Source organism: Nyctibius grandis, chromosome 10, assembly GCF_013368605.1.
Source record: "Nyctibius grandis isolate bNycGra1 chromosome 10, bNycGra1.pri, whole genome shotgun sequence".
Taxonomy (NCBI): domain Eukaryota; kingdom Metazoa; phylum Chordata; class Aves; order Nyctibiiformes; family Nyctibiidae; genus Nyctibius; species Nyctibius grandis.
This window is the reverse complement of record NC_090667.1, coordinates 30,779,074-30,800,152: the sequence shown is the minus strand read 5'-3', so window position 1 is coordinate 30,800,152 and position 21,079 is coordinate 30,779,074. Positions and strand designations below refer to the sequence as shown.

The window sequence follows — 21,079 nt, the reverse complement described above, 5'->3', positions numbered from 1 at the left end:
GGAGGTTTTCACTGATGCGTGTGGTTCCCGTCAGAGGTGGGTGCTGGATTCAAAGTTAGTTAGTTTTTGTAATATACTCTAGTGGGTTTGGCCTTATTTCCAGAGTGATGCTGCCACATATCCAAAAATTAATACTTTGCTGGCAACCTCAGCAGAGGACACAAAAATGTGTTAGGTGTGGAGGCTGTCAAGGGTAGACATGGAGGCAAGATGTGGCCCTTTAGGGGTGTAAGAAATTAGCACTCTCCTGCTGTCTTCTCCAGCTCTTCTGAGAAAATCTGTGCCTAGATACAGCCATTTATTTTGGGGTTTTTTTTCAGGATTAACACTTTTGGTGGTCTCGCCGTTAAAATAGAGGCTTGGAGTGGGCATACCAATGAATTTTTAGATTCCAGGCTCTCCCAAATGGTCATTATGTTGCCTTCTATTTAAAGAGGAGTAAATTAAATTGCAAGAGATGGTGCAACCTGGTTTTCCAGATTTTGTTTAATTTGGTTTAGCAGTTAGCATTTTCCATCTGCAGAACATAATCATTAACTTTTTTGTTTCTTCATTGTCACCATACAGACTGCTTTTTTATGGGTGATCTCTGCCCTTTCTTACTGATAGATTTTTATTTCTTTAAAGGAGTGTGTCTTTATTGACTTTTCTTTTAGGATGAAGCGTATATAAAATTATTCATCCTACTAAATGTGCTTGCAAGGAAATCTATGGGATTCATGGTCTTTGATCCTGCTATTGCTTATGTGGGTGTTTAACTTTACTATTGTGCATAGTCCCACTGGGGAGAACCTTAACTTTAAAAATTCTATTATAAAAATAATGTGAGGTTTTTAGCACATGTCCGTGCTGGATTATGAGGAACATCTCCCTATAAAACCAAGTATGTAGATTAATTTCTCTGTCTTCTCATCTTCTCTACAGCCTGTTTATCTCCCCTCCCAGGTCTGGAAAGGTTCATCGTTGCGTTATTGTCTTCATCCATGGTCAGACTGAACGATACTCATCCTTTCATTCTGTGAACGTGTCAGGGGTTTGTGTCCTAAAACTTGGATTTTTAGAGAGATTTAGTTTTCTGGTCAGCATTGCCAAGCCAAACTGAGCCTAGAGGTTATTGTGGCCAGAAGGGCAGCCCCAGAGCCTCGTCAGCTCTGCGGTGCCATTGTGTGTGTGCAGAGAAGGGACTGTCCCATGGGGTACGGCCGCGGGTCCCCGGCAAGGTCTGATGAAGCAGATCAATGCTGCCTCTCCCTGTGCCCCGCAGGAGGGGCAGGGACCCGCACCCACAAGCGACGGGTCTGGCTCAGGGCCCCTTTCTGGAGCCATCCGTGCCCTCAGATGGCCGCCTGTCCTTCCCGCCGCTCCCTCGGCCCGGTGGCCCCTTGTCCCTGCGGATGTGTCCCCCGTCCCCTCGCCGAGCCCCGCTCCCCCCCGCCCCGCTCCAGCGCCCCTCCCCTCGCCCGGCTCCCCGTCCCCGGCCTCCCCCGCCCCTCCCCGCCTCCCGGCCCGCCCCGGGCACGGAGATGGCGCTGAGCCCCCCCGAGCGCCGCGGCGGCGAGCGGCAGGAGGCGGGCGGCGGGGGCCGGGGCCGGGCCGGGCGGCGGGGCGGGCAGGCGGCCGAGCCCGCGGGGCTGCCGCTCCACTCGCCATGGACCTTCTGGCTGGACAAGTGAGTGGGGGCGGTGGGCGACGGCCCTGCGGGACGCAGCGAGGCGGGCGGGGCGCGGCGGGGAGCTCAAAAAGGGGGGGGGAACCCCCAAAAAACCCGTCTGTGGGCAGCACCTCTGCGCTTTATCAGTCCCGCTCCCCGAACGGCCCGGAGCAGGGGCAGGTAATGTTGGGGTGCGGAGGGGAGGAGCGGCGGTGTGCCGGCCCCGGGCACCCACGGCCGGCTGCGGGCTCGGCCCGTCGCGGGGGAGCGTCGGCGCCTTCGGGGAGGTCGGTCGTGAAATCGGTTTCGGAAACGCTTTCGGTTTTGTAGTGCAACGGGCTGAAACTCTAAATTTAGACCTGACGCTTGCCAGCCCCAGGAATAGAAAGCTGAAGGTTAGTGCTGCTGCTGTGTTTGTACAACGCTGGGCTGTCCCTCGTGTCCCTGCCCAGCTCGGGTTTTATAACTCTTTTAACGGGTTTGACTCCTGTGGGTGATCAGGTCTTAACATCCGAAGTGATCTGTTTGAAGGATTAGTTAAAATTCGTTAATTAACTGCAATGCTCATCTAGTCATGGTACGTTTCATGTGCTTGAAGTTTTATCTCGGTCTCTAAGGGCCTTGGAGAGCAGCTGCGAAGGGAGCTCACCCCCGTGGGGTGTACAGCTGGGCGTAGGGAAACAGGACCGAAGTCAAACCTGAGACAGAAGGTCTAAACCCAGAATTTGATATTGTTTTTCTAGCGTGTATTTTATGACATCTTGTTTTTCATCTTCTACGTTTCCCTTTTCTCAATTTTCTGTTGTATTTCTCCTCTCCCTGCACTCCAGATGGAAATTTCTCTCCTTTATAAGCCTTTCTGCCACTGAACATACTGCCTCATACTGTTGGTAAAATTCTCCTCTTTTTTTGAGGTTTGGTTTTTTTTTTTTGGCAACTTTTCAACTCATGACAGAGAAATAGCAAGAAACTGTTGGAAGCACACAAATATTCTAAGGTCCTGCAAATCAAATCTTATAAATAACCCCACAAATTGGTTAATCCTTTTGAACTCATGACGTAGTTATGGTCAGGTTCAGGATCTGGGCTGTGTTCTCTGTTTGTTTGTTTCTAAAAAGCACCATTTGGACTGCTGTTCAAGCAAGCTACCATCCACATCTGTTTGTTTACACAAGCCATGCAGAGATAAGCATGTCTATCTTTGATCATCAACGTTGGAAGTTAAAATCAATTTCAAGTTCCTGAGTTGCATCATGATTTTTTTTTTTCCCCTAAGCTTAGTTCCCCTGTAATTTAGACTCTTAAAATTTAGTTATTCTATTGATTTTTTTTTTCTTCTTTCTGATCTCATATAAGTGCATTTAATTAGGTAGTATTGTTGTTCCTTAACTTATAAAACTAAGAATGTATGTATAAGAAAAAAAAGTGGGACCTTGTATAATCTAGAGCCCTGGCTGCAGCTGGTGAGTGAGTGACCTTGTATACACAAAACTGTGTGTTTAGTTTACCAGCAACAGTGACAGAATAATGGCAAGGAACAAGAATGACAGCAACCAAAGCATGCTTCATACACTTAAAAACCATTTAAGGCATTAAAAAGCACACAAGAGATGCAACCGTGAACTTAATTTACTGCCGTGTGAGGAGGTTCGTGGGTGTCTACAGAGTGCCACAGAAGTGGCGGTGACATTTATTGCTCCACCCATGCAGATTTGATGGTGGGATCGTTGCTTAGGCTTATGTAGGGTGGGCTTTCCATGGAAGATAACTGTGGGCACTTTCGTAACTTACTTCAGTAACACCTAGTGTGGAGCAGTGGTGTTTCCTCATGAGGTGGTATTGATTTTTGACTGCTGCTACATAATACCCTGTACTTGGACTGAAAGCAGGAAGAAGTGACGCTTAAGGATAAACAGATGTTGAGATGGATACGTAGTTATCTTTTTCTATTAAATTACTGTGAGAGAGATCCATGATGTAAGTTCTAACATCTCCAAAATGTATCTTTTCATTAAGTCACACTGTTATAATAAATATCCCTCAGCTAACAGTACTTTCTGTAGCAACTAGTGATATGCTACCAAGTGATTCCCTTGGGGTTCATGACCTTGCTTTTATCATAGTGTCGCTCGATACATCTCCTGCTTTAGAAGTAAATGCCTTTGTTTTATCTACATCGGCACTTGTTTCTGTGAATGCCTTGGCACAGGCTTAGCATGTGGAGGCTGGGATCCCGTGACCGGGTTCTGGCTCACTGCCATTATCTCACACGTGTCACGGGGCATCTGCATTTCCCGTAAGTGCTAAGCCTTTCTTGGTACGTGCGTCTGAAATAGTAACCATCTGATAACGCGCTTTTGTATCTTACCCTGTACATCTTTTAGGAAAGTGAGCATGAGGAAAGCGTTGGGGAGAATATTATTCACCAGTTTGACAAATAAGATCCCATCTGTGGTCTTCAAATGCTTGCAGGTCAGCAGTTTCACAGGAGAAAACAGATAAGCTGTAAGGTGGTTTTCTCTTAAGAGAAACAAGATTTCCTTTTTAACTGTTAAAATGTTTTAAGGTCCTGTGCTAAAAGTTTTGAAACGAGGGCTTTAGATCTGCTGTTTCATTTGCCCATTCTACAGGTTTCCAAGTTCATACCTACATGTCTCATTTATAGTACTTCTGCACACAGTGATGTTACGGGGCATGGGGAATTTCAGCAAGTCTTGCAGATGCCTTTGGTGCCACCTTGGGAAGCTGATTCATGCTGGTGGCTCTTCACACTTGTGTTTATCTCGGTGAGGTGCATGGTCCTGCTTATAGTGGCATCTGGCTTTGAAATGGAAGGGTGGCTTTTTTGCTACACTGTGTAGTCTTTTTTTTTTATAGCAAAGTGTCAATATGCATCACTGAATATAACAAATTAAAAACAAGTATTACAAATCTGGTCACTGTATTCATGTTGTGTAGTGCTTTCAACACAGGGATTGCACAAAATGGAGAAGTCAAGTGAGATGACCATCAAAGGCTGGGATGTCCTGGGTAATAAGCCATGTTAGGCACTTGAAACCATCCCTTAATGGGATTTGGGGTTGTGGATCTGGGTGTGATCTTTGTGTAAGTACAAAGCTGTGAAGCTGATTGTGCTTTTTGATTTATGTATGGGCATGATGCAAATAAACTCCTTGGAAAACCTTGCAAATCATGACTGTCGTTTAGCCTGGGTATTCTATGCCATCTTATGTTTAATGCTACACCAAGTAAGCCTTTCCCTACCAAAATAACAGAAGGAATGTACTTGTACTAGTAGCTGTCTGATTTTTCAGCCTCATGGCTAGGAGCCTGAGGTTTTGTCAGTGGTAACACTTTTTGGTCCGATGTGTGTGTGCACATGCAATAATGAAGATGTTGCACGTCCTTGCAAAAAGATCTCCTTTGAAGATCTAACTGCTTCGGAGCTGCCAGTGTCGCTGACAGACCGCTTTCAGTCAACAGCGAGGAAAATACCAGGGCCCGTCTATACAACTCAGTGCTATCAGAAATTGAGCACAGAGCACACAAAAGCGTAGTGCTGAAATCTCATTTCTAGATAAACCTCGCCAAAGATGCTCTTGCTTCTGAGTGCGCAGCAGTGCGGGTTGCGTTGCAGGATCATGGCCTGCCTGCCTGGTCTTCTTGCTTGACTTGTAACACTGCTTTTTAGGTAATTTTGTTTCTATTGCAAGGATTGTTTACCTCTTCTGTATCTGTGGGAGGGGAAGAATATGCTTATAAACATTGTCAAATATAATGCAATGATGTTATTAGTCCCTTCCAGGAAAGTGAAAATATTCTTGCATAAACATATTATTCTTACGGGCTGATTTTTCTCTCTCTGTGTTATACTGATGACTTCTATATAAATAAAGTTCGGTAGATAAATTGTGATAACTGAGCCGTTTTCATAATAATTGTGAATCTTCATAACTTAAAACATCAGATATTTGAAACTAAGCTTAATAATTTCCCTTCTTCCCTATAGCAAAATCTTATTTATCTAGCCTCGTCTATGAAAGCTCATGAGTGGGTGGCTTACAATGAAAAATGATGGTTAATACTATAAGAACGTTCAAGCCGGTAAATGCATTTTGACAGGCTTTGATGGCTTGAAATCAGTCTTTGTATTCAGAATGGATTACCAGATTTATTTAGTTGCCACAGCATGTTTTTGAGTTTATGCTTTGTAAGTAAATATTTTGCTTATTTATACCAAAAGCAGTTGTGGCTAAGTACTTCCAGGGGTATTTTCAAAAGCGCTCGGCAGCTTTTAAAGCTCCCACTAAAGCCGTGATTAGATTCCCACTGGGAAACAAAGGCCAGTGTGAGCACATATGAAAAACCTTCTATCCTTAATTCTTTGCAGGGAAACAGAAGAGCTACAGTTCAGCATCAGACATTAACATAAGCACAACCACCTGGAGGTTTATGCATGGATAAAACAATGGAATTTATCTTTGTATCCTTTGTTCTTTATTCATGCTGGAGTAACAATGGAGTAGCGCAGTTTGCGTAGGTTATTCCTGCTTCCACGTTCCACTTTTAGCTGATGCCCCTGCGGTTTACTGTGAGATGTGGGTCTGGCCTGATTAGGCAACTCGATTATTCCTGATATTGCACTAAAACTTCTCCCTTAAAGATTCTGAAGATGCAGCGAAGTGGCATCACAGGGCACAGAACAGGTAGGCCAGGAGAACTTGGAGTATTTTACGTGCAGACCCTCTGCGGGGAACCCAGACGTGCGTTGGTGGGTGCTGTGGTGACAGACGGACTATCTCCAGCCCCAGAAGAGCTGTCGGTGCCTGGCTGGTGCTGTGACCCACCTGGGAGGACCTGTCCCCTCCTGTTTGTATGCTTGTAGGGGTTCGCAGGGCCTGTTGAGTTCCTTGGAAATGACTTGCTCACTGTGGCAATAATTGACAGGTCAGTATGGCATATCGGATTAATTTTATTGTTGATAGCAGTAAAATTATCCAAAAGGGAGGAATCCTATGATAGCTTCATTTTAAGGGTCGGTATTTGCAGGGTTCCTGTTTTGTGGTAGCATGTGTAGTGAGGTTTTCAGCAAAGTACACAACCCTCTTACTACTCCTAGCCTATGGTGTGTTTGTTGGGAGAGTTACAGAAATAGGAATTTCTACAGATTCCTTCACTTGGAAGTCATCTGCCATTTCTGCTAACTTAATCTAAACTTATTCTGTGTACTCAGTTAATTAAAAAAATCACAATTTCATGGGTTTCAAGGCACAAAACCAACTCAGTTGTATTTTGTGCCGATCTGAGTTTATGGGTGGCTATTGAAGAATTGCCGTGGTTCAAATTTGTCAGCAATCTGTAATTTTGCAGGAAATTCTGAGGTGTTTCCTTCTATCTGGCTGGCTGTGATTAAAATACTGTCTCTGCCTTATACTCATCCATTAAACCAAATTTGTGCAGGTGTAATTTCTGCAGCAAATGATCCTGAACTTTTAAATTGATGCATGTCATCATTTTCTCACTTGCAGTCCCTTCAAAAATTTTTTTTTAATTAACAAAGTTTGGGTGCTCCTGCTCATACCTATAAATCAACGACACTTTCCAGAGCTGGGTGAAAGGCTGAAATAATGCCGTGTGATCTTGTGGGCATGGAGCACTTGCCAGGCAGGTTACTAGAAATAAATGGTCACTCACCTTAACTTTTAAAACAGGTGATTTGCTCATCGGTTGGTGTTTTCTGCCAGCTGGTCACATAGTTTCTCTGGAAAATGTTACTTGCAACTGTCAGAATGAACCATTTTCTGACCTCGGAGTGGAATATTCTGTCTGTCTGTCTTAGCTGCTCTTTTAAATGGCATTGAATTTGCTAAATGGCTGCCGTGATTATCTAGATAACCTTTGAAGGCTATCAAAGAACAGATTAGAGAATAGCTTTTAACCTTCTATTTGAATAGACCTTCCTATCACGGCATCTCAGTGGCAGTATCAGTGTGAATATAGGGAGTGATGATACTATACGCTGTGCAACAAAGTTAATCCCATGTGCATTGGTGATTGCTAAGTTAGCAAGCTGGCAGAAGTAGTGCCTAAGAGAAGCAATTTCTTGGACAGTGGTGTGAGAGACCAACAGGCAAAGTTATCTCAGGTTTTACTTGTGTTCTATAATATATGAAACGAGGCTTATTAGAGAGGTGCTGCTTCTGTCAGCAACAAGCTAAAAACAAGGCGTAGTTTGTTGCAAATCCACTACTCCCTACTGACAGTTACGTCACCTGCGAAGTTTTCTGTCTGTTTTAACTTACTACTTTTTTATCTTTTTGTGCATTCAGAAAGCCATCTGACTGACTGTTTCTGCTAAATAATGTGAATTTCTCTTTTTGTTCTTTAATGCTGAATGTAGAGTGCAAAAAAAACCAAAGAAAACAAAAAAAACCCACACACCCCAAAAAACCCTCTTACTGTGATAATTCCTTTTGAGAACTTTGACAAAAGTTTTAGTTTGTTGTTGTGTTCGAGTTATCAGTTTTCCCGTGGGAGTTTTCGTAATTCATGAGCCACAGGACTAGAACCCGCACCACAGCGATTTCTTGGGGTTTGTTTGTTTTTATAACCTCTAGTTAAAGTGATTTTTGAAATTTGCATGTGTAACACAATTTTCTCATCAATTCCACCATTGCAATGTACTCTTATGTCTAGTGATTAACAGGCAAATAGTAAAGTAGATGTCAGTTTGTCTGTTCTATACTGGAAAAGTTGAGGGGGATTTCTCTGCTGGTTTTGTATGTATTTTTAAAGCAACTTATTTTGATAGGAGCCTTCAAAAAACCCTTGGAGCTATTATTAAAGTTTTGAAGATGTGATGCTGTTTCAGTAGTTTTGCATACTACATTTCTCCCTTTACACGAGTATTTAGTTTCTGCCCCAGAGCCTGAATTATATCTGTAACAACTGAGACTTACTTTAGTGTTTTACTGGGTGTGTTTCACGCTGATCGGGTGTATCAGGGCACACAGCCACACTGATGGGAGGGTCACTGAGATCTGGTTTGCCCTTACCCTTTCTTCAGCAGGTACCTGAGCAACAACTGTTTTTTTTTTCTGCTGTTTCCTTAAATCTGCTCTGTTGCTTCTGTTTCCAGATTCAGTCATTTTACACATTTTTGTTTTCTCTTCTGAGATGCAATGGGAGGTTGCTTTGTCATTGATCTTCATTTTTCTTGAGAAATCCTGCTTCAGCTTCTGAAGGTGGAAAAAACCTTTCCAGTTCTAATAAATTGAATGTACCTTAGCAATTTTGACCTCATTCCCTCCAAATTGTGTCTGTGGGGGCGTGTGCTGGGAGTTGTAAGATGGGTGTTATGATGTGCTATGAGCATGGTGGCAGGAGCCAGTGACGTCTGGGGATGTGGGTATACTGCCCCACATTGCATGCACTGGAGAATGTTATAAACAGAATCATAGAATCATTTAGGTTGGAAAAGACCTTTAAAACACTCAGGGAGGGTTCTGGGTTGTGTTAAATGCAATTAAAAAGAAGTCTGGGATAGGAGCGTGCGGTGCCTTGCTCATAGCCCTTCACACTCAAACTGCAGAACTCTTTTGATGCCTGACAGCAGAAGGGTGTGGGGTGGCCGTTAGAAGGAACACTGTTATTCCTGGTTTAAAACTCCTAATTCATCCGTTTAATCAAAATATTTTACAAAATACCTGGTGAATCTTAATTTATTCAAAAGTATGAGAGCACTTGAATTCCTGTCTTCAAATGATTCTTGATAATTGGAGTTTATTATGTGACTTTGATGTGTGAATATTTCAACTGCACACTTATACGATTCACTTTCCCCATCCTTCTCCCTTCTCCCTTCTCCACCCTTTGATAAAATAAATATTTTTATTAATCTCTACTTTGTTTTCAAGGTCACTTCCTGGGACGACAGCGGCTGAATGTGCATCAAATTTGAAGAAGATCTATACAGTGCAAACAGTTCAGGTAAGGTGTATAGATTTGCTATAGGAGTTGCCACACGTTATTAATGTAACTTCGCACCTTAAGTTTCATTTTTCCTCGTACAGATGAGTTGGACTTAAGGCTTTGCTTACCTGTGGTATGAAATGTGAGTGTTATTGGTTGTGTATGGTATTGCTTGGTCATTGTTTGAATTTCATTTGGCTTTCCAAATTGGGAAAGGAGGAGGCATATTGGCTTGATCAGGCAAGCCTGCTCTTCTTAAACTTTCCTGAGTTTCTACTTGTGCCTCCATTGAATTGTTACACTTGATGTATTTTAAATATTTTTCCTGCCTTTCCCCCCACTTTTTTTTTTAATTCTGAAAATCATTACACAAAGACTAAAAATCACAGCTTGTGGGTTTTTTTGTTCTTTCTGTCCATATTTTATTGGAGATCTTTGTGATCTTTGTTTCTAAAGTTGTGCTAATGATGAAGTATTAGATAATAATGAGTGGTACTAATGCTTAATATTGCATCACTGCATGTTGATGCAACAGAAGTCTTTACAAATCCTTTGTTATTCCCCGCTGTCGGCTAAAGAAGAAAGGGGATTGGGATCTTGTCAGTCATCCCTCCCTGTTGCTCACCACTGCTTTTGGGTGCCTGTTATCCACCCCAAACACGTACAACAGCTTCCACTTTTACCAGCAGAAACTCTGGGAAGTAATCCAGTGGTTCCTGGTAACTTGGATCTTCTAATCTCTCCCCCATTCGTGTATTAATATGTGCATCTCAAGATCTTTGCGTCTGATTGAAACCTTTCACTGTGATCTAGACAAAGTAGCTGGATTGCTAGTTAGGCATTGAGTTCAACAGAATTCTTGTTGGAGGTGTTTTTCTAACTCAAGATAATCATAATGAAGTTTAGACTAGTCTTAAGTGAAGCAAGGTAGATATTTGATATATCTTTTTTATATGCTAGGGAAGTTTTAGGTACTGCTTTGTTCTCACATACAAAATCACACTGATTTTGGTGATTTTTTTTCTCTCTATTCCTAAGGAGTTTGAGTCTAAAGTAATCCACAGTTCAACTGCTTCACTTCTTCCTACCTCCACTTTATATAGAAATGGCATCTAAAAAAAAAAGTGAAATTTCAACAAGTTCTCTAGGAGCAGGATATGTTAATAGTTTTAGAGAAAACGAACAAGGAAGTAAATCTGTATTAACCTTACTCTCTTGTGTTAATGCAACTAGTATTTTCTCTTTTTAAGGATTTCTGGAGTGTCTACAACAACATTCCTCCTGTGACAAATTTGCCTCTGAGATCTAGTTACCATTTAATGCGGGGAGAAAGACGGCCGCTTTGGTATGTACGTTATCGTTAGACAATTCTGGGAACGGGCAATGAAATGACCCAAGGTGGTGAAAGGAGGCAGGCATGGGACAGGAGGTTCTTGTTTCTGTTCCCTGCAAATGCCTGAGCTTAAGAGACCTACACAAGAAATATCCTAAGGATCTTTTTAAGCTTAAAAGTGACTTGTACTAAAAAGTCTCTATTAAAAACACAGACTGTAATTTAATTGCCTACTTCTGAATGTAAATGTAAGAAAGAAATTAAATTATGAAATAGAAGTTAAAAAATTAAAATATGACTCTGAATTTCAATTCAAGAATACACAGAATATGTTACTTGTATTTGAATTATTTTTAACTTGCAAATTTGTCTTTCCACTGAAACTAGTGTAATAATGATGCAAATGACTGATGGTCCTTAACTGTTCTTCAACTGTGCAAAAGTATGCTTAATACGCATATAAATATGTGCAGATAAATGCACATATACCTTGGATTAAAACTAATTTAAGGCATGATGAAGTGATTCGTTGCAGCAAATTCCCACTTGATTGTAGGACAGGAATGGAATAAAGTATAAATCATTGGAGTTTCCCTTTCAGAAACTGAGTTTTGCATACCTTTGTCCTGGTGCAGTTCCATCACCTCTTAATTAGATCCCGTAAGCATGTTCTGATGAGTTTTGATTTTTTGGCATCGTTTGCATAGACTGTGATTGGATTAGAGTTCTTTAACTTAGTCGCAGTATGTCTGACTGGGTGGTGACTTACTACAGGGAGTTTCTGTCCTAATCTACTGAAGAAGGAAATAATTTTGTCAAGTGAAATGCGTCTGAAGGTCTACATAACTTTGGTAAAAATACAGTGACTGGTCAGGATAGCTAAACTGGGTTTGAAAAAATGTTGATGTCTCTATAAATCAACTGGGCCATTGTGTGTAGCAGGTCTTGATATCTTTGTAAGGATGAGTGAGAACATTTTGGGTTGGTTTTTTTTTGTTTGTTTTTTGTTTTTTTTTGTTCTTTCTTTTATGTTTTTAGTTTTGATTTGGTGACTATTAGAGGTGTGAGATGCAAAGACCTCTTCTAAAAGTGACACATCTATTTTAAGACTGTCAAACTAATTTTGTATTTTAGGAGAGGGATTGCAAGAGGTTGATCTCATCAGTAACCTGCTAACTTTTCAGTAATTACAGCCAAGAAGCTTTTCTCAGATTACAGTTACAGTATACTGGCTAACTGCAGCATTGGGGGTTATTTTTAAGAGAAAAAACAAATTCTGAAGTAAGAATTGAGGACTGCAGATTTTTGAAGATGTCCTTCCAACCTTTCCCCCCTCCTTTCCCCAGTGTTTATCTGGATTGATGGGAGACCATTGACCCTGGGGAACCTCTATATGTCTCGTACAGGGCTTAGATACTCCAAAGATGAATTTTAGGTTATTCCTTAGATTTTGCTATTACAGAGTTTTAACAGGAAGCTAGAACCCTAATTTAAAATCTTATAAAAATAATTGTGACAGAATAAACTTGAAGCTCACAGTTTGTACGTTGTACCTTTGTCATTATGAGGCGGTTTAATGGTTATATCTGCCCTGACCCTGGGCAGCTTCAGCCTTTCTTTTACTAAGGGCAATTAATTTCTAGCTGTCACAAAACTGAAATGAAGTGCTCTCATGTTCTTTTGTTAAACTGAATAAACTTGAGAGTAATAAGCTGCTTCTGTGAAAATATGCCAGAGTTTTTCCAAAATAAAAGGTTACCATAGTAAAACGTAAAATTGCTTTGTGGCTTGTTCCCATATAGTGTGCAGCCACTTCAAAGATGGTCTGTAGTCAGGGAAAATGTAAGTATTTTCCAACACACAAGACTTAGGAAAGGGATTAGGTGTTGAGAGATATGCTTCATATGAACAATGAAAGAATTCTCTCTGATGTCAGAAGTCGTAGCTTGAGTCATGCTACCTGGAGTTAGTAATTGCCTTTCAAATGGGATTTTTGTGGGAAAATCAAACCCCAAACATAGGTTTATCTAGATGTGGATTTGAGTGTTTGTGTTGCTGATCTGTTTCCCATAACCAGGGAAGAAGAAAGCAATGCCAAAGGAGGTATATGGAAAATGAAGGTCTCTAAAGAAAGTACGGTATGTTATATTGGCTTTTTACTTGGACATTGTTCAGTAAGGGGGTTTCTTTAAACACCATCTCATAAAGCTGTTATAAAGCTTTTTAGTTCTGACATCACCCAACACAACAGCCAAACACTATTTTAACATCTATGACCTTTATTTTAAGACAATGAGCAAAGTTTCTTCTCAGGTAATTCTCTCTCTCTTGCTTTTGAGAACACTTGTTGCTGTGTTACCAAGCAAACGAAGGCTGCAGTGTTATGCTCCATTTCCATTTGGAAACACAGACATTTTATACTTGCCTTTGTTCTCAAGACTGTTTGCTTGAGAGGCATGCAAAGAAAAATATAAAAACCTTTTCCTCATAATATTACATGCTAAATTATAGCCAGAACCTCAGTAATGCTCTTCGAAAGTCCACGCACACAGTCCAGCACAACTTTGAGTTTCACTGAAATGTTCCTAAACTCTCTGTCAAACTCAGTAGGACTATTTCTGCTTGGCACTGCTTGTTTGCCCCTGTGTGTGGTTGTGAGTCGCGCTGTGACTTTCTGTAGCCAAATGCAGATGAAGGCGTTTTCCACTGGTAGCTAATCCCGTCTCGTGGCTTGCTCCCTCTGGAAGGGGGAAGATCTTGCTCATTCTCTCCTGATCCCTCTTGCACTGGTGCTCATTGGACTGTTTTGTGAGCCAGCTTAATGCACTCTGATGTCAGGAAAAAGTCTCCTATTTATTTTATTTTTAATTCGAGTGTATGACCAGAGGAGTTTTTTGATGACTATAGGGTGTAATGGAGAAAACAGTGGGACCATCTCCCACTGATCACCTTGTGTGCGTCTCGTGAAACTGTATTGCTGATCGTTTTTTCTCCCCTATTTTTTGAATTTAAAAATATGAAAGAGAGATAAAATCCATTCAGGCACGCTGTTGTTCTAGCCCTGCTGAAACAACTGGGTTTCTCTTTGCCCCTAATCAAACGCATGTGAGCAACTTTTCCTGTGAAGTGTCGCAGCGAGGAGATTTAACCTCTTCACACATGGTGTTTGTGTGTGTAAGTGTGTTCTGCATCAGGCCTTTAAACACGAGAAGTGAAGCGTCAGAAAAACGTGACAGCCTTGCAGAAGGCACTAAATGCTGAAAGATGGCACTTGAAATTTCAGCCAAAAGTTAATTGATTTTTGACTGGGCTTTTTTTTCCCCCGTATGTGAATCACAGCTTTCCTCCCCTGCAGTACCAAGGGATCACAAAAGACTGAAATTTTCTTTTTCCTCTTACAATCCAAGGTGTGGAGATGTCAGAAGTGATAAGTGGTTTTGGGAGCCTGCATTAGTGGCTGCTGAATTTAGGGACCTCAGAGGCCTTGTTTTTCAGAGGCTGAGTGATGGCCCCTTTTTGAAATGAAGGTACTTTGTGATCTCTCAAACTATGTCCCAGGTCACTTCTGAAAGGTTTAATTGAAGGGGAACTGCAGTCAGCTTTTAGTGCCTCTGTGAATAGCATAAATAATACTTTTATATCTGTTTCTCTTTTTTTTTTTTGGCTTCTTGCTTTGTCGCATGTGCACACCACATCTCCTTGGTTAAAGCAGCAGCATCTTGTACAGACCTAACTCAAAAAGATGATGTGCCATAACAGCGCTCGTTGAGGGTGTGGAGGGAGGGAAACATTTTTTTTTCTAAAGATGTCAGTCTTTCAAGTGGTATGAAAAACTGACTGACGAAATAATGACACTTAAATGTTGTTGCAGTTTATTAGTTTGTCGTCTTCGTGGCTGCTTGCTTTTTGTTTTAACCTGGTGCATTTGATATGTTGGGGTTTTTAATAGTACTAAAACTCAAGCGAACTTCATATAGCAGAAAAGACATTCTTTAGTATATGAAAAAGTCATTATGGTGATACAGACAAATACACGTTGATGTGTTCTTTTTAAATAAATAAAAAAAAATATTCTGTCCCTGTAAATCCACATCTTGGAGCATATTACTGAATGCATTGGTCCAAATGTGTTCCAAGTTTTTTATGGGCTTTGGCTTAGGTGATAACAAGTGTCAAAAGCAAATAACAGTGTAATTAGTCTAACAGCTGAAGAAAAGTGGCAGATAGCTTTTCCCCCTGTTTTAATTCTCTAGTGAGCATTTGAATTCGTTGAAAGATGGACTTATTTCATAGTCGAGGCAAATCAGAGATGATGTTTAAATATAAATCCATTTAATTTACCAGTAGGGTTTTCAGGTGCTTTTCTTACAGTGGATAGTAATTCTTTTCTGTAGAAACAAATGATCACAAGTGGAGCCTTATGGTGTTTTATCATGGGAAATTCTTGGGAGAAATCTACTTTCATGCTTTACATTAGCTACTGCATTCAGGATGAGTCGTGGGCACAGAAACAGAGAAGGTAAAGTTATTGTTAAATATTTAAAATATTTATTAGAACAATTCTGTGTTAATAGTGTGTATTTTCAGGGTCTAAATTCTTGCTCCAACTGTATTGAAGAAATTAATTATATAACACAGCATGTACTTACAATAAATACTCTTTTTTTTGTCTAGACAACCTCAGAGAGAGAAGGCACTTAAAACTGAGCTAGGAAACCTAACTTTTAAATTAAAAAATAATAATACAAATGTAACTTTTTTTTCCTCCCCTCCTTAGGCTGCAGTTTGGAAAGAGCTACTGTTGGCAACTATTGGAGAGCAGTTTACAGACTGTTGTGCAGCAGGTAACTTTTAAAAATGATTGAGGCTAGCATGACAAACACTGAGTTCGAATGCAGAACATGGAAACACTGCTAAAAATGGGGTGCAGGGCTGGAAATCATATTTATACCTGCTGTGATTAAGAGGACAAGGTATTCTGACTCTCTTAGCACAAGACTCGAGATCAACAGCTTGCATCCCTGGGAAGCCAGCAGGTTTTCTAGTTATGAATGTCTATAGGTTAGCCAGCATTTAAATGAGTAATAGTAGTTCTACCATGCCAGGATTCTGGAACCCCAAATTACATTTCTGTACTAGATTGGTTGTACCGTCACAGTTGGAAGCAATAAATTAATAGATGCCCCTGTTAGCCCTCGTGATCCCTTCTGGTTCTCCTAGCAGGGTTAGGAGCCGTCAGGAAGGCACTAGGGCAGATCTGAAGCAGAGGGAACTGCGTGGTTTGTCTGTGGTGACATTAAAAGCTGATAGCAGGGCCATAACACAAACCTGGCTCTCCTGAATCCCAGGTGGGCACTCTACCCGGAGGTGATATTCTCATCATCACTTAAAAGTACTGCTTAGGTCAAAGTGATCTTTAATGTAATTGAATTTACATAAATAATCTTAAAATACCTTGCTGGTTTACTGGAAAACAAGCATGGATCATCCAGAAGCTCACATGTGATTTCGGTCAGAGGTAATAATTTAACAAAGTCGCTTTCAGAATAAATATCTTCTCTAGGCTAGCACATTTCATTTGGAAATGGGCTCCGGGAAGGGACTGTGAGCACTAGCTGGCTTAGGATAGATCATCAAATGCTGCTGCTTAGTCACAGAAAGCGAGTATGGGGCTGTGGCCATTTAGTTCGTTAAGGTTCGGTTACAGAACTGTTTCTTGCTTCTGGTTGAAGTGAATAATGAATCTGCTGATCCACTGACCTAGAGGGAAGGCATTCTGCGAGCAGGCTACTAAACTGCTTTTCAGTTCACATGACTCTTCTTCATCATTTTTTGACCATATTTACTTCTCCTAAGCATGAATATCTGATTAAACTGGCTGCTGCAGTGATGGGGACTCTCCCGTTAGGAGTGTTCCTTCACTGCTTTAGCATTCCAGAGAAAATAATTGCATTTCTTGGGTTCTCAGAGCAGTTCAGCAAAAACCTTTCAGTTTCTCTTACACCTAGCTAGTGTGGTAGAGCAGGCATATTGCAGTTGGCTGCTGCTGGTATATTCACCTTGGTGGCTTTGTTTTTTTTCTGCAAAAGTTTTGTTAAACTGGTTTCTCAAATAGTGTGTTTCTCTCATGGCCTTCCCGACTTTCAGAATTGGAAGATACAGAACACAAGCCTCCAGACCTTGAGCTACGAGAGGCATTTCTGATAGTTGGTTTTCAAAATCCTTAATGTACGTAATTGAGTTGGTATCAAGAAGGGAGTGTTCCTGCCCTCTATGCTGATAGGGTGGACTCAGGGTCAGTTCAAGAAAATCCATGATATCTTGCTGCCCACAGAGGTAGTTCTTCCCCTTGGCCCCACACCCTTGACACCACCTTTGCCCTATCGTCGCTGGCCCCTTCCTCGGGATTTGTGGTGCCCAGCTCACCGTGCGGCTGTGCCATGGGGTCACTGCTGGAGGCAGAGGCATGGCCTTAGGCTGAGCTCTCCACGAAGCTGCATCCTGAGAATTTCACACCAAAAAGGGCTTCTTCAGCAAAGCCCGGAGTTACCAACACTGGCAGCAGCAGCCTGACTGGGGCTTTATTTTTATTTTTATTTTTTTTTTCCCCTGTGCTGCTGCCTTGACAAAATGTAAAGGAAAAAGAGAGCAAAGTCTGGAAAAGCTGGTGTCTGATCTCCACCAGGTACTGTTCCTGGGGTTCTAGTTGTTTCGCCCTCACACTCTATTTTTGCTTATAGACATTACCGTGGGTAAATTGCCTTTGGTAGTTTATATTGCTAGCCTTACTGAAGGGACTTTAACAAAACCACTATGAGGTAATATTTCCAATAGCTTCTATAAATACAGTGGTTTTTGTTTCCTTCTGGTAACTATTTTGTCTGGTTTAAACATTGGTATTCTCCTCGCTAGAGATTGCTCTTTTTCATTTCCTCAGTTTGTTCAGATTTTGGGCACTATTTCATAATAAGTAAGTACCAAATTAGACATGTCTCACTTTTAAAGTATTCCTTAATGATGCTCCCTCTTCTGTGCAGATGATGAAGTAATCGGGGTTAGCGTCAGCGTTCGTGACCGTGAAGATGTTGTGCAAGTCTGGAACGTGAATGCCTCTTTAGCAAGTGAAGCAAAAGTTTTAGAAAAGATACATAAACTTCTGCCACACACATCTTTTAAAGCAGTCTTTTATAAATGTAAGTATTTTGTACTGTTGATGTCCACCTTCATTAGAGAAACAAGATGCTGGTAAGGTATTTCCATGGGAATAAACCATCTGATTCATCATTAACCATTTGGAAACGTAGCATCTCTCATAGCATTAAAATTATTGCTTCAAAAATATACATAGTTTTGTCCCTTCGATGTAAAAGTGAGCTACCATCCAAAATGTAAGATATTTTTAGTTTAATTGTGGAATATATTTGGTTTCATGTTTAATATGCCTGATTCATAAAATGAGTGAGACTAATCTCTTGATAACTCTCAAGACTACAGGCTGTTCAATTTAAGTATTCATTTAGAGGAACCATTTACAATCAGGATTAAGGGATCGCTTATCTTAGACTCTGTATAAATGTATTATCAGAATAGTGTATTCCCAAAGATCACTCGTTGGCATTTTGTGTCTTCCTTGACTGCTTTATACATTGTTGTCTTCTCTTTTTTAATCTTTTCAACTCCTTGACAAAGTTTACATGTTCTTTTTTTCTTCCCTCTTCCTTAGCACACAGAGAGCATCATGCTTTTGAAGGCCGACGGGGAAAACATTAAGTGCAGTCTGTGCCAAGCTCATGCTTCATTATTTGGTGTTTTGAGGTGGTCTGGACAAGGAGAAGGATGGCTGGAAGCCCTGCAGAAGCACTACGTGCAGTGGCCCTTTTGAGTTTCTAACATTTCAAACCAGGAAAATGAGGAAAACCCGTTGCCTTGACCGCTAAATACGCAATTCATCACTTCGTGTTTGGTTGGGGTATTTTAATTCTTCATTGTTACTTTAAAAAGGTATTTTGGCCACTTTTTTTTTCAATCAGATTATATTTGTTCCTATTTTATTAAAATAGCAACCTTTCATTTCTTCTGAACTGTACTTAGTTACATGCAAATGTACACGAAGCTGGTACGCTGCTTTTCCGAGATGTGCTGTGTGTAGAGGAACCACTGGCGTGGTGAAATGTGTTTCCAATTTTCATTTTGAAACATTCCTATCATGTTAAGATTTACTCACTGGTTTTGTCCCAAGAGAGAAAGAAATTGCACTGCATTTATTCTAATATTCAGTGTAATCTGGTTTTGCACTGACAACAGCACACATACCGTAAATGTACATAGTAAACTCTTCCCTAAACGAGCGACTGAAGAGAACACATTGATATTGGGTGTAACCCTCTGTGGGACAGTGTTAATGTGTTTTAATTGTGTTGATTTCAGAAGAGCCCTTGTTCAGACTAGAATGAGAGACCACTCACTAGGAAACCCTGCAAACTCCGCACCTCTCTTATTTAAGAGGGGATGTTTTTTTAAAATGTTTTTATACTTTATGCTTTCTTACGATATTTTTCTATGCATTCATGAAAAAGTGTCATGAATCATTTCTAATGCATTAGACTAACTGGATCCGTCCCTCACACTTCTGTGAATATTTTAGGCCTGTGCCTGCACCCACAAAGGTCAGTATCAGAATTGCTGTTCACTTCAGTGCAAAGGAAGAGATCCCATCGTATGGGGTTTCAAGCCATCATGACTTCCTAAGTGACCTTTTTTTTTTTTTTAAAAAAAAAAAACCACAGAAAATAAATTGATTTTCTGTTGCAGCTTGAATATGAATACAAAACATGTTAATCTTTAATTATTTATCTATATTAATTATTTGAGGTGTTGGTTTGTTTTAATATACTACCAAAGATTGCTGTAGTGTCTTTTACAAGAAGGAGCTGCAAGGTAGAGAGGAACATACACTCCGCTGAGCATTACTTCATTGTTAAGAGATCATTGTTTGGCGACTGTTCAGGTTGCACTGATTTCCACATCTTTAATATATTAAGAGGCAGACATTAAGATAAAATACATTTAAAATGAAGAATTGCACATTTGTGACTTTTTTTTTTACAACTTTATCTGTATTTATGAATTAAAACTGTTCAGTTAATGAGCATTATTAAACAAATTTTCTAAAATCCAAATGTCTTGCTTCTGTGTAATTGCTTTCTGAGATTAAATGTTACCAGACCTGCTTTTTTAAACCTGTGTATTTTTCAGTAAAACTTACTTTCTCTGAAGCTGTTTTGTTCATAGATTAAAAACATTTTAAATGGATTTTTTTTTTGTTAAATTGGAAAGGAGGCCTACAATTTATTAGTAGTATCTCTTGTATGTATTCATTTAATATTCAAGGTATTTTTGAGCTGCAGTTAAATGAAGTTTCAAAATAAAAAGCATAGAGACTGTGACCAGTTTAATTATATGATGTTTTTCAATTCACACGATTGCAGTGACAGTATATGAAATATCCTGGCTAGCCTTACTTAGATTAATTTTTACCACTCTGACTTTCCAAGGTACATCTAATGCTGCAATGATTTCTTATTATAAAATTACTCCATTTAAATTACCTCCAATTGTCTGAGATCTGTTTAAAAAAAAATTACATTTAACTACACAGTGTTGAAACTCAGCGTAGTTTCTCTTTTAGGTACATGGTCACCCATTGACTCCCATGCGGAGATACCCAACCTCCTTGAGAAAGAAGGGAATGTAGGAAGGTGTTTTCCCTGCAGGGTGAAGTGAACTTGTTGCTGTGACCCTCACTTTTATCTGCAATGAGTGGGGTTCCCCTTCTTCCAGGAAAGGGGTAGGGGGACCTCAGGTACCCGTGAAGTGCCACCCGACCGTTGTGGGTGTGATGGGTACGAACAGCGTCCAGGCCCACGTGATAGAGTCAAAAAGTGGCTTTGGAGGAGCGAGGGGTAGAAAACTTCGAGAAAAATGTTTTTAACGGCTCAATGAGCAAGATTTCTCACTTGAAATGCTTTGGGAGAAAATGTGACTGGAATACTAATGGGGAATTAATCGCATACCTCACCCATCGCTAACTTTTACTTCTGGAAACAAGCCAGAGCTTCTTGCCT

At 40.6% G+C, this 21,079-nt stretch overlaps 1 protein-coding gene across 3 annotated transcripts; it reads left to right on the top strand.

The window, feature by feature from the left end:
* The first annotated feature begins 1,523 nt into the window (after positions 1–1,523).
* EIF4E3 (eukaryotic translation initiation factor 4E family member 3) lies at positions 1,524–19,719 on the top strand. 3 transcript variants are annotated; one of them, XM_068408748.1, is made up of 8 exons: positions 1,610–1,669; positions 8,790–8,895; positions 9,568–9,640; positions 10,873–10,967; positions 13,033–13,093; positions 15,733–15,799; positions 17,993–18,148; positions 18,679–19,719. In XM_068408748.1, exons 4-8 carry the CDS (start codon positions 10,942–10,944, stop codon positions 18,723–18,725), a joined length of 357 nt encoding a protein of 118 aa, XP_068264849.1. In that variant the 5' UTR covers positions 1,610–1,669; positions 8,790–8,895; positions 9,568–9,640; positions 10,873–10,941; the 3' UTR covers positions 18,726–19,719. The 3 variants fall into 3 exon arrangements, with proteins under 3 accessions (XP_068264848.1, XP_068264849.1, XP_068264850.1); XM_068408747.1 differs by lacking the exon at positions 8,790–8,895 and having other exon boundaries at positions 1,524–1,669; XM_068408749.1 differs by lacking the exons at positions 1,610–1,669; positions 8,790–8,895 and adding an exon at positions 6,237–6,598.
* The last annotated feature ends 1,360 nt before the right edge of the window (positions 19,720–21,079 follow it).

Excerpts from the sequence above, each read along its gene's own strand:
- EIF4E3 (XM_068408747.1), top strand. The coding sequence starts at position 1,524 with ATGGCGCTGAGCCCCCCCGAGCGCCGCGGCGGCGAGCGGCAGGAGGCG. Across the intron at positions 9,641-10,872 it reads ATACAGTGCAAACAGTTCAG|GATTTCTGGAGTGTCTACAA; the intron begins GTAAGGTGTATA and ends TCTCTTTTTAAG. Across the intron at positions 15,800-17,992 it reads TACAGACTGTTGTGCAGCAG|ATGATGAAGTAATCGGGGTT; the intron begins GTAACTTTTAAA and ends TCTTCTGTGCAG.